A 14,067-nucleotide genomic window follows, 5' to 3' on the forward strand; every position below is an offset into this window, starting at 1 on the left:
GAAATGAGAAGCATGAGAGAGCAGGTATGAAATCCTAACCATGATTGTAAGAAATCAAACTATAATGCATAAAGTTGATAAATTAAGACATAAAAAAGCAGCATACTATTTAGTGATATGGAGGTTAGAAATAAAACCAAAATGTGTTAAAGGTGGGGAATTGGGAGGCAGGGAGAAGGAAAATAAGGGACTGTTGTTTTCATTAAGCCTTTCTATACTATTTTCAATTAATTAATGCATTACTCTGAGTAATGAAAGATAAGCAGAAAGATAACAGAATAGAATTCTCAAACTGGCAACTTCAATGACCAACAAACCAACCCGGAATTTAAATACTCCTTTCTAGTTATCCCAACACAACTCTAATATCTACATTTCTGGCCTCAACCCTAATCTATATCCAACTTTAGGCCCATCTTTAAGTGCTTCTGAATTCCATTAATATGACCTGGCTTTATACTACACTACTAAATTTATAGTCACTACTGAAATTAAAATAACTTACGTGTACAAATGGCTTGTCCGCATACGCGGCATCCTACACCTCTGTTAGTTTCTATACAACAGTGGTTCTCAAAATGTGATCCAAGGACTGCTGAGGGTCCCTAAGGCCGTTTCAGAGGGCTCAGGAGGTTGGTTCTCCCTTTTCAATTACAGATTGCCTTCATATATTTTAATCCGAACAATTTATTGCAACAGACTAAATGCAGAAGCAGGTATGAGAATCCACCTTGAGATATTAAAAAGATTTGTAAAAATGTTAAACAATGCTTCTCATCTTACTACTTTTTCAGTGGTTGGAATATAGTTATTTTTCATAAAGATATTTTTGGTTAGCATGTAGTGGGTTTTTCTTACTATTTTAAAACAATTTAAATATTTTAAAAATTTCTAAAATAGTAAATATTAGTATAATCCACATAAGCAAAAGTTTTTGGGGGTTTTTAATAATCAGAAGTTAGAAGGGTCCCCAAACCAAAAAGTTTGAGAACCACCATTTTATGATACAGAACATTAACTTAGAGTCTGTAATGGTATTCACCATTCATTTTCCTGCTCTTTACTTACTGCCCCTTTAAGCAAAATGTTTCCTTCTATCTTATGACATGGAAACAGTACTTGCTCTCAGGTAAAATGAGCACTGCAAAAGTGGCCAGAGCCCCAAGTCTGCTGCCTACAGCTGTGTAATAGTCTTATCTAGGGCTCCAAATCTCCTCCCAGTTTACCTGGTGTGCTGCTGTACAAATATTATTTTCTAAGTTAGCGGAGACATCAAAGGCATAGGGAAGTAATGGTTTAGAATTTTGGAACTCCCACACAAAACTAACAGAAGGTGAATTAGGAAAAAGCCCACTTCCTCCTTTAAGGGACAACTGTAAGGAAACTTTCCTGTCTCAGCCTTGGCTCCAAGTAAAGGAGAGAAGCCTCTCCTGATAATTCTTAACAACAGGCCAGCACTCCCCTACTTTGGGCTCTGGAATTCACATTAGCTAACCAGGAAAACTAACTACTTGGTTTGGCGTTTATTTACTTATTTATTTTCTTCCAGGTACCACAAAATGCTCATTCCTCTCTAACGCTACCATGTTCCAAAAAAGAGGAGATCTCAATCAAAAATCACAAACAAAACCCATAAGGAAACAAGATACTAGGAGCAAGAGTTTGAAAAAAAAAAAAAAAAAAAAAGACTACAAGTATTAGTATTGGATATGAAATATAAAATAAGTACACTTAAAGAAGTAAAGAGACTATGAAAACCAAGACCAAGAACTAAGAGTTCAATCAAAAACAACCTGATGAATTAAAAAACAGAATTTCCAGAAATGAAATACAGTATATAAAAATTATAATCAGAAACTCAGAAAGGCATTACGTAACTGATTAGACATAGCTGGCAAAAAAAAATCTATAAAAATTACTCAGAAGGCACACAAAGAGATGAAAGATATTAAAGAGGTTAAAAGACCAGAAGAAAAAAATAAAAAAATGGTAACTTAACAACTCATTGGAGTTGCAAATGAAGAAAAAGGGAGAGAGGAAACATCTAAATAGAATGTCTGATATAACAATCCTCAGATCCAGGAGCCCACAACTAACCCTAAGTAGGATTAAATAAGGAATTCTCAACCAATACGCATCTGAGTGAAACTGTAAACACCAAAGAGAGAGAAGCACAAGTAGCTTGAGGAAAAAAAAATTCCTAGAAACTAAGTGATGACTTCTCAAGAATGAGAAGGGTGAAATGAAGATATTTTGAGATTAAAAGAGAAAAACCAAAAAAACATTGTTATCAGTAGACCCACATTAAACGACATTCTCAAAGATTTACTTTAGGAAGAATGAAAATGATCTCAGAGTGAATGAATGTTAAATAAAAAAAAAAAAGTGGTAAATACGACAGCAAATTTAAATACTCACTAGCTATATAAAACAATAATTTTGTTCAACAACGGTTGTGGGGTTAAGAACATCTGAAATATAGTACAACAAAAGCACAAAAATCAGGAGGGGACTGACCAAAGTTAAAACATTTTAAGTCCTGGTATTGTTTAGGAGAGTAAAGGTAATGATTAACTTTAGACTAAGTGAAACATGCTAAATTTCTAGAGGAACCACTATAGGACAAATGCGGAATGTTTCATTTCTGAAAGGCCATGAGGGAACCAAGTCTCAGTCAAGAAAATGTAGGCAGCTCCTGTCACTTACATTATTAAATGTGCTTTTTACCCCCTGGAAAAACATACTTTGTATGTGTTTGTTTCAATTTTGCATAAAATGGTAAAGTAACTGATAAAACTTTTGTTTTCTGTCTTTCTCTTGGCACACAAAACACAATTTAACCTTTCCATTAGTCCAAATTTAATGCTCAGCATTGTTGGACTTTTCTAGGTCAAATTATGGCATTTTACGTATCTACAAAATCACTGACAAATTTATCTTTACATTTAGTATTTTATAATGTTGAGAATGATGCAAAATTAAACTTTCTCACAGAATCACCCCAAAGACAAACCACCTTTAAATATTCCTTAAACTTGTTATTGTAATGTCATGCTCCCATTAACCTTCACAGTGCTATTAAAACAATAACTGCATCATTGTAGAATTTTAGAAGAAATTTAAATTCAGGTTCTATTTTCTTCTTAAAAACTAGAATAAATAAAATAACTAATCCTACAATTTCTACCAACTCTTTAGATGGGTAGACTACAAGGGAGAGAGGGTGGTTAAATATCATATGAAAACCACTGACAGTTTTCTTGACATCTTTTAACTCTCAACATACCAGGAGAAATATCATTTGGGTCCACTGGACCTCTTACATTTTCTGTATTTTTGAGGTCATTTGACAATTTACATAAGAATAAGGGATAATGAAAATACTATTAGAAAATTTTAAATACAAAGTACAGTAAACCCAAATTTTTATTCCACATATACACAAAATGGACCATGTTCTCTGAACATAACTGCTCATCAACTTTCATGCATGAACATGGAACACGTCCATCCCATAAATGCTAATTCCACATTTCAAATATTTCTCTAATGAGTTCTAACTTACCATTACTTTTGGTTCATCTTCCTGCATTTGAATTGTCAAAATGCAATGCTTAAAAAAGTTTTGAAATGTTTTATGGCTCATATTTTGTTGAAGAGAGATGGTCATTTACTTTGCTCCATAACCGTAAAACACTGTCAGTGTTTTTGCTTTGGAATGATCTAAAGAATCTTTTAATTTCTACACCATCTATTTCCTTCCAACTACCTTTGTATACATATCTGCCTTAAGGATCTGTCCACTAAAGAACCATATCGAGTAAATTTTGGTTCACAAACATCACAAAACATGAAAGATTTCTGCCACATATACTTTTAGTAAAATGGGATGTTCTGGAACTTGTCACAGAATATTACATAATGAAGTCCTTCCTGTTAACTAGATGAGAATACCTTGCTTTCCTTTTTTATCCTTGTATTGTTCACTCACTGATTCTTCAGTTTGAAAAAAATCATCTAGGACATTGTATCTATAGACTCTTAGGCTGAGATTTTGCTTATACAATCAATTTCACCACTATCATTTGTCTAGAGTGGTGCTATTTTTGTATTCATCTTATTTAGCTAAGAGTTGTCAAATATTGTCTTGTGTTAACTTCTTCTCTTTGCCAGTATGAACAGAGAATGAGTAATTCTGCCTCCTCAACTGTGCTGAAGGAAAACTAAAAGCCAACTATTAAAGACAGCCATCTCTCCTTTCTTTTATACCTTCTTGAAAGACGATGCAATACTTTAGGCAATGCAACATCCTCCAATTATTTCACTATTGTACTATCCTTCTAGGTCAGTGGTCCCCAACCTTTTTGGCACCAGGGACTGGTTTCGTGGAAGACAATTTTTCCACGGATGGGAGGGGGTGGTTCACGCAGTAATGAGAGCAATGGGAGCAGCAGATAAAGCTTCGCTCGCTTGCCCGCCGCTCACCTCCTGCTGTGAGGCCCGGTTCCTAACAGGCCATGGACCAGTACCGGTCCGCGGCCCGGGAGTTGGGGACCCCTGTTCTAGGTGCTTCCAACACCATTTTCCTACTGTATTAGTCTTCTTTTAACATAGTTAGGAATAAGTGATGAGTAAAGAGGAAATAATTCCTAGGATCATGAAATAGCAAAATGTTTCAAGATACAGAAAAATAAGATCACTAAGATTCCATACTCCAAGTCTTAGACTTATAAAAAAAGATCCAGTGGATCCATATGGTAATTAAGATAAAATGAATTTATTCCATTTTGAAAAATAAGCAAATTGTTTTCTTTGGAAGACCTCTAAGAAAGAAAAAGTCATGCAATGTAGATCCTTGTAAATATTCGTGAACAGAATTACTCAAAAAAGAAACAAACTGGGCTTCCCTGGTGGCGCAGTGGTTGAGAATCTGCCTGCCAATGCAGGGGACACGGGTTCGAGCCCTGGTCTGGGAAGATCCCACATGCCACGGAGCAACTGGGCCCGTGAGCCACAATTACTGAGCCTGTGTGTCTGGAGCCTGTGCTCCGCAACAAGAGAGGCCGCGATGGTGAGAGGCCCGCGCACCGCGATGAAGAGTGGTCCCCACTTGCCGCAACTAGAGAAAGCCCTCGCACAGAAACGAAGACTCAACACAGTCATAAATAAATAAAAGAACGTGAATTTCTTAAAAAAAAAAAAAAAAAAAAAAAAGAAACAAACTATTGGGTACAATTAAAGCTAATGGATACCATAAACTAAACCAAAGTGCTCTATAACTTTCTATACTCAAGAAAAACACATCTTTCATTATGTCTCAAACATATTAACATTTCTTCAGAGAAAGGTATGAATATTCACACTGAGATGCAAATAAAAAATTAAAAATAGCCTCCCCCCCTTCATGTTAGTTTCTACTGTCAAGGTTTTTTTTTTTGCAAACTTACTAGCAGCATTTTCAGAATTTTTTGGATTTCATAAATGTGAATAAGGAATTAAGCCTGTACAATAAGATCCCCAAATCCTCTAAATACAGAGCTAGGATAACCAGATATTCTGAAAGTAATGGATAGCAAATGAAGGATTTTAAGCAGAAGAGTGTTGGGATTAAATTTACATTTTATAGTGACCATTCTGCTTATAGTAAAAAATGGTTTGGGATGAGTGGGACTGGGGGAGTGAGAGAAGCAATAAAGCCACCTTCCTTCATAAATCACATCACTCTTTGCCCTCATCTACATGATTAGTTTTTAAAAGGTTTTCTTACTGTTTTTCATTTTTCTATCAAGTGTCAGATTTCCTCAAACCTCTTTTCAAGGAAGTTTTCTGCCCATTTAATGCCGACTACCATACCAATGTAATGCACTTTATACAATATATTATCTTTTCCCAGAAATAAAAAATGAATTAAAATTTTTATTTTCATTTAATTGATCTTCAAAAACAGTGCTTCCGAATACTTTAAGCCCATCTAACCTCTAGGACCCTCAAGAATTTATTTGTGGATAAACAACTGTATAGCACAGGGAACTACATTCAATATCCTGGGATAAACCACAATGGAAAAGAATGTGAAAAAGAATGTATACGTGTGTGTAACTGAGCTGCTTTGCTATACAGCAGAAATTCACACAACACTGTAAATCAACTGCACGTCAACTACAGCAACAAAAAATTTTATTTGAATACTAAATTAGACTACAAGACCTATCTTATGCAAAATTTTATGCTTGTCTTTCTGTAGCTCCAAACGATCAGATTCTAGTTTTTCTATACTGGCTGCCCATGAAAATTATACCAAAGATTTTGCTAACTATCAATCCTTTATCCAGCCTCTCTAAAGCCCTAACATTGCTGATTACTCCATCTTCTTTTGGTTTTTATGAACACTACATTCTTCCAGCTCTCTGCCCACCCCGACCCTGTCCCAGTATTTGCTTCTTTCTTTGGCCCTACTTTAAACACAGATGTCCCCCAAGTTTGTAACTATGGCTGTGTTCTATTTTTTTTTCCCACTCATTCAAAAAACGTTTACTAAATGTTTGATGTATGACAGGCACTGTACTTTCTCTGGTTTCATCCATGCTCACAGCTATAATGGTGGATCACCACCATATGGATGATATTCGGATTTACACTACGACCCTTATCCCTCTTCTGAGCTCCATTTCCAAATGTCTACTGAATATAATATTAACATTGATGGAGATATATGTATGCAGGGGCTATTCCGAGCACTTTACAAATTTTATCTCATTGAATTCTCAAATCACAGTGGAGACTGTAGAGGCCTTCAGGGATGCTGATAGTGTTGTTTTTTTGATCTGGTGCTGGTTATACAGGTGTGTCCAGCTTATGACACTTCATCAAGCTATATGCTTATTATATGTGCAGTTCTTTTTATATATACCATACTTCGACGGAGAATTTTTTTAAAATTTCAATCATATGAGGTAATTATTAGTATTATCTCTAATTTATAGATAAAGAAACTCAAGTACCAAAGGACTGTTTGCCCAATGTCACATGACAAATAGTAGAGGGATCCTGAATTCAGCTCAGCTAGCCTGACTACAGAACCCACCAACTACCAACCATATCAAGAATTTAATTCAGGTAATTCCCTGGCAGTCCAGTGGTTAGGACTCTGCGCTTTCACTGCCGAGGGCTCGGGTTCAATCCTTGGTCTGGGAACTAATATCCCGCATGCCACGCAGCGCAGCCTGCGGGGGTGGGGTGGGGGTGGATTTAATTCATTCCTATCTTGGCTCAACGCATTTTGTCTAAAATGACCTTCCCTCTATTTTCAGAATTAAAGACCATGAAGCCTACCTCAAACTCCATAGTCAGAATCCTCCAATTCCCCATTTTAGTATTTTATTAAAACTCAGTTATGATCGCTATCATGGCATAGTTACCTGTAGGTATACCTGCCCCTACCCTCATCCCCCAAGAGTGTAAACTCCTTGAAAGCAGGGACTATGCATACTGTAAGTTACTCCCTATGAACGTATTTTAATGTATATATTACATGAGGAGACTAATACTAAAACAACAAAAAAAGCCCAGTGTTCTTTGCTTCATTAATTCGCCCTCTGTAAGGACGAATTAAGAGCTGCACTGCACACAGCTTTCACAAAACACTAAGAAATGTTATACTCAGAACAACGACCCTAATTGTGGTAGAGTGATGCCAAGGACAATGTTGTTGGCGCACTCCTCACCTTTAATCTCATTCTAGTAAGTCTAACATACTTTGTCAATTACTACATTTATAAGCCCAAGGACTGTCTTCTGATTATCCTGATGGTGTACTTCTGAATAATAATTTGGTTGATTTGCTTTTTTTGACATATACCTCTATTTAAACAGCTATATATTCTAATCCAACTGCCCATAAGCATACATCTATTTCTGGGCTCTCTATTTTAAGCCGATGATCTATTTGTCTATCCCTCTACCAATACCACATTTTCCTGTTTAATAACATCTTTTGGTCCCTGCTAATACAAGACCTTCCTTACGATATCTTACAAGACTGTCATGACTACTTTTGGACAAATACTCTCTTCACTATCAACATGAGAACTCCTTTATCAAGTTACCCCAAAAAGCCTGTTGTGATTTTTACTGCAATTACATTAAACATATAGACTACTTAGGAGAAAATCGATAACTTGATAGTATTGATTTTTTTTCACTGTATGAACACAGCCCCTCTTCAATTATTTGTCTTCTTTTATGTCCTTTATAGCCTATTGTATTTTTTTTCTTAAAGTGTTTTGCATATCTCATTAGTTTTATTTCTACTTAATAGATTTTGTGGCTATATAAAAAGGACTTATTTGAAATTTGATAATCTAATTCAACATTGCTGAAACAGGAGTGATCTTAGATCCAGAAAATTTGAACTCTTATTATTTCTCATATTAGTCTGTTGATTATCATCATGTTGCTTGCAAATAATTAAAAACTTGGAGGTCCCTATTAAATGGACATTGAAACTGAGGCCTCCAATTGATACTCAAGTACCTACTTTTAAAACACTTGAGATTATGAAGCTCTATATATTAAGTGTGCGATAGCCGTCAACTAAGGAGAGCTTTTAAAACCCTTCTAGTATTATTATACAAATCTCTATAGAAAACTAGCATTGGTTAAATGCCTATTGAAAATCAAGCACCAGGCTAGGCAGTTTTATATTTAATAACTTCACCTCAAAGCAAGTTAGTTGAGGAAACTTGAGTTGTAGAGAGATTAGGTGACTTGCACAAGTGTCTAAAGAGACAGAGTTGAGATTCAAATCCAAAGTCTGACTAGCTCAGGCCCTTTTCATTATATACTGTGAGGCAGGTTATAAAAACACAGTCAAGCATACACCTTAAGCATTCTATACAGGGCTATTCTCCCTCATCCTACTCTTAAGGCTATTAATAACACATACAGGACATATCATCATTGCAAAAGCACTAATCCTTTCGGAAAGAAAATTTTCATTATTTCAAATTCATTCATGCAATATGAATCCTAAGATCTCTGATTCAACAATGGAGGAGCTGATATAATTAGCAGTTGCAGTAAATTTTTTTTTGGTAGAGCCAGTAAATTTCCATCACTAAGATCGGTTTCAAAAACCTGTTCACCTGGTTTTTTCACCATCTCAGTTAGTCATTACTTCTTTCTACCTTACTAGCGTTACTTTTATTCTTTCCTCCAAGATACAATATTCTTAACCCTACATTCAAATAAAAAGCAAAAACGAGAAGGAGAAAAAGGAAAATTCACTGGCCAATCAACCTACCCAAGTTATCTTAGTGATGTGAAAAGATACTTATCCTTTAGGAACAGATGTCCTAAAGACATCTCAAGAATCACTAGATGAGATGCCTTCTTTTGACTAACAGATGCTTAATTTAAGCTAATGTCCAGACAACAGTCGAAATCCACTTAAACATTTATCATTTAACAACATTTGCTGAGATTCTAAGAATATGGGGGCAATTATTTTGTACCTTTATACAATCATTCCTCTATGAAGTTTTTGAACTCAATTAATTCTAGATATTAAACGGGTAAAAAAAAGTTGCCGAATGATTCTTTTAAATAGCTAACTTTATTGAAGGTAGAATAACATTCAGATACCAATGATACACTAAGAGCTATAGATAGAACAAAGAAAATTAGTTTAAGCACAAGCTAAACATTTAGGTTATGCTAGTTAACAGACAAGCGTCCTGAGTAGATAGAGAGGTGACAAGAACGGTATGACCAAGGCTTTTCTAAAGAATACGAGAAACTGGCTGTTTAAAACTCTCAAAGAGAAAGTTATGTCCTATTCATAGTGGGATATAATGGAATTACTTTAGTTTATATTACATATACATATTTGTTTATGCCACAAATCCCCTTCAAAAACTGAAGAACTCCTATGAGAACTTCTGTAAAACTGCCAAAGAAGGAGACAAAAAAACTGATTTGATCCTATGATACTATTAATTAGAAAGTTTTTTCCACTGAGAATTATCTTTCTCACATTCTTTGCTACCCTAAGTTCTTACAACTGTTGAAATCATTTTTTTCAAGATTTTTTATAAAATTAATGTCTGTCTAAAAGTTTTTAAGTATATCTTCTCAAACAAAAAAGGTACTCTACTGAAGTAGGTACCTATCTAACCAAGTTCCCTTTCTGCCATGAAGCCATTCTTATTTTTTCCTCACGCTTGAGATCTGCCTTGTCCTACACACCCCTAAATTAACATTCTACCAGAAATATATATTTATAAACACAATAATTAATACTTAAAACCTTTCTGATTTTGTCACTGCCAAGGGGAAAAAAGCACATGAAAGGTAAGAAAATGAAGATTACATTTGCAATAGTGGCAAATGGCGCAATAGGTTTATTTACTAGCCTTAAAAAAATACAGAAAGCAGGAAGAAAAGCAATCAGTAGCTGATGGAACGTGTAGCACAAGGACTGAATAAATGCTTACCACAAAAATATTTAATATGTATTATACAAAAGAAAAACTTGGTTTATCTAAAGGTTATTAGTAGTAGAACTTATAAGAATCTTTACAACATCTCTTAGAGAACTTTGATACTTAGTATGCCATTATAAATCTCAAATATTAACAAGCAAAAAGCAAGTCTAAATTTAAAATTAATTTAATCAAATACCTCACATAGTTGTAACCAAGAAAACTAAGAACTGGAATTAAATCTAGACTTAGAATAGTTACTCTCAGTTATCTGTACTCAATGACAGGTGAAGCAACTATTCACATAATCTGCAGGTGAATGTTTAAGATCTCCTTGCGTTTACATCCTTCAGAAAAATTTTTTTTTGCAAAGTAAGCCTTGGTCTTCCATGTCTCAAAGTTACATTTTAATGATTTCTAGACAGGAAGAAAGAGGAGCACCATCACTGCATCTTTTGCATATGCTTTTATTATTAATGCTATTTGTTCATCTTCCCTGAACCAAGGTATTAGCATTACTGGACCTGACTTCTTCCCCTTAAAAACAAACAATTCTATATAGTATGTTATATACAAGGACAGAGCATCTTAACAAAGTAATGTCAAAAGACTAGTCGTTTCTCATTAGACACACATGTAACAAGCAATTTAATACTTTGGATTGCTGTTACAGTTTACTGAAACTTTATAAGATTCAAAGCCAAAGAAAAACTAGGTACAGAAATTCTGTAATAGCTTCCTATACTGGGATAAAATACATACATGCAAATATTTGATCAAAAAATTAGCTTTAAATTGGCATTTCCTCCCCTCATTTCTATCTATAGGTTTGCATTAGAAAAAATATTTCAGAACTGCCACAAAGAACAAACCCACTACATTTTCAGTAAACAGTTAATAATCCAACAAATCACTCTGTCCACAGTAACAGAAAAATACTGTGCAAAACAATTAAAACTTAAATGGTTAAATACAGCCTTGTGTAGGACACACAGTACTTGGTAGCAGTAGATTTATGGCACAGTGCTGATTAGCTATATCTTGTTTCCCAGAAAAAGAAAATGGCTTGATTTTTCTCTCTCTCCACGAAAATTATTTGCTCTTTATTAAAGTGGCTGAGACTTTGTTAGTTGTTTATCACAATTTGTAAGCAAAGAATTTTTAAAAACTTTGAAAAGCCCCAAGATCGTGCCCCAATAATTTGTCATCTCAGTTCTTTTTCTGGAAATAAGCTTCAAGGTAAAAGAGACTTGTAAAAAAATGCCCCATGCGTTCAACGCATGTGACAATTAGGAGAATATTAATTTCATCAATAAAACACATTTATACATTTTAACATCTCTTAAAAATCAATGGGGTCTTAAGCACTGAGTCATATTTTAACTGGTAGTGATTTTTTTAGTGATACATAAAATAATGATACCCTTCCTTTACAATAAATGGTATCTTATAATTCCATGAAATATGGCAACTCTGTTCCTCAGAATTACAAGTTTTAACCGAAAATGATAGCCCAATTTTACAGATGAGGAAAATGAAAGACCAAATAAGAGATGTCCCCAACGTCATTAAAATCCGGAGCAAAAAAGACTGGAACCCAGGTCTTCTGGTTCCCAGTGATGTCCTTTCCATTAGACAACCCGCCGCCTGAAGTGAATGAGGTGAGAAAACTACCTGGGTTTATTAAGCAATAGCTAATTTACCTAGTACACAGATATCTAATATAATCTCTCTCTCTATAAAAAGCTGATCACTTAGGAGCCCTGAACGCTTATGGCCTGAGTCTAAAGAGACTGTCTCAGACTGACTCAAAAGTAACAACAACATAATCTAGTGTTCTTCTTTCTTTTGATAAGATATATAACGAACTACAGAAACTTCAGAAACTAGAGCTTCCCTTAAGTAAGAGATTTCATAGGGTGCATTTCACTAACTCGGTACCTCACTTGCACTTTTCATTTCCCTGGAGGGGAAAGACCCGCCAAGGGAAATTACTGGCCCACCTGGAGCCTAAACGCAACAGCTAGAACAAAGCTGTGGACTCATTTATCAGCACTAGAAACTTCGCACATCTCTTCCAGTCTACCAGCTACACAATTCACAGGTGGTTGGTGTGTTTACCTCTCTCCTTGCAGGGAGAACTAAAGAAACCAAACGAATGCGATGACACCCACAGTCTGTTTGTGGGGATCGGGTGGAGGGCCAGGGGAGACCACGAGACGCAGGAGAAGGCACCCGAGAAAACAACACGTTATCTGGGCTCGGGGGGCCGGAGCACCGGGCGAGGACCGGTGCCCGGGCGGCGGCGCGACTCCGCACTCCCCGAAAGGTGTCCTCGCCCACCGTCTCCTTCCCCAAGTGGGAGGGGGGTCGGAGGTGGAGACCGGCCCGGCGGGGGCGGACACCGGAGGCACCGCAGGGGCCGCGGCCTCGGCTCCCTCCCTCCCAGCCCGGCGGGGGTGGCGGCTCGGCTCCGAGGCCGCGGGAGGCCATTTTAGCTGCGGGGCCGCCGAAGGCCCGGGAGGCCCTCCGCCGCCCCCAGCCTCACCGTCTCCCGCTCCCGCCCCCAGCAGGGCCGCTGTCCGCCCCGGGCCGGGCGAGGCCGCGGGGCTCGGCCTGCCGCCGGCCGGCGCTCGGGGAGGGGGCGCGGGGGGGGGCGGCGGGCGTGTGGGCGTCGTGTCGGCGGGATCCGGGCGGAGGGGCGAGCAGGGGAAGAGGAGAGAGAGGGCGGGGAGCCGTTACCTATACTGGGCCGCAGCCGCCGCCGCCGCCGCCCCGCTGTGGGTGAATCCAAAGTAGTTGCCGGTCGCCATTTTGGCATCTTCCCCCAGCCGGCTGGGCACTGCGGCGGGCACGGAGAGTCGGGTCCCATGGCGGGAGGAGAGGCGCGGAGCGGCAGAGACGCCGAGGGAGGGAAGGGGAGAGAGAGAGAGAGAGAGGCGCCGTAAGAAGCTGCCCTCGCCGGGCCGGGCCGCGGCCGCGCCGCCTCCCCCTCCCGCCTCGCACTCACTCACTCGCACGCCCCGGTGGCGGCCGCCGCCTCCTCCCCAGGGCCTGCCCCAACCCCCCGCGCCTCCCCGCCGCCCCGGGCCGGGGAAGGGGCCACGCGGGGACCCCGACGGGGCACATTATACTCACCATAGGTGAAAGAAACTACAGGGCATATGGGAATCATGGGCTCGGGCTGCTGCTGCTGAACTCTGAACTCTCACCCGCTGCCTCCCTCCTCTGCCCCGCTCCTCCTCAGCGGAGAACAGACCGCCGCCTCCCACCGCACTGCGCAGGCGCTCCCGCGCTCGGCACCCTGGGAGCTGTAGTCCCGCCGCCTTCGCGGCTCCGACGGGCGCGTGCCGGGCCACGGCCGAGGCGGGCCTGGGGCGCCCTCCGGAGAAGGCGGGCTTGGTCTCCTCCGCTGTGGTGGCGAAGGCGAGCCGAGCCGCGCCGGCCGGGAGAGGGAATCGGAGAGAGTGACCCGAGAGAGTGACGTCTGCCAGCCTTTTCTTCTTACTTTTCACTTCTTTCACTTTGGCGTGTGCATTTGTTCTCTCCCTTTCGCCCTTCTCCACCGTGCACTTTTCACCAGGAC

General features: G+C 38.8%; 1 protein-coding gene across 3 annotated transcripts in view; it reads right to left on the reverse strand.

Moving 5' to 3' along the window:
* Positions 1-13,743, reverse strand: part of ZFR (zinc finger RNA binding protein) — a 78,242-nt gene extending 64,499 nt beyond the window's left edge. For all 3 annotated transcript variants that reach the window (XM_068535201.1, XM_068535200.1, XM_068535202.1), the window contains exons 1-2: positions 13,620-13,743; positions 13,224-13,323 (exon numbers count right to left, since the gene is read on the reverse strand). In XM_068535201.1, the coding sequence (XP_068391302.1) occupies positions 13,224-13,323; positions 13,620-13,656 (137 nt within the window). In that variant the 5' untranslated portion in view covers positions 13,657-13,743. The remainder of the gene's footprint in view (positions 1-13,223; positions 13,324-13,619) is intronic.
* Positions 13,744-14,067: the final 324 nt, after the last annotated feature.

Source organism: Eschrichtius robustus, chromosome 2 (assembly GCF_028021215.1).
Source record: "Eschrichtius robustus isolate mEscRob2 chromosome 2, mEscRob2.pri, whole genome shotgun sequence".
NCBI classification, from domain to species: domain Eukaryota; kingdom Metazoa; phylum Chordata; class Mammalia; order Artiodactyla; family Eschrichtiidae; genus Eschrichtius; species Eschrichtius robustus.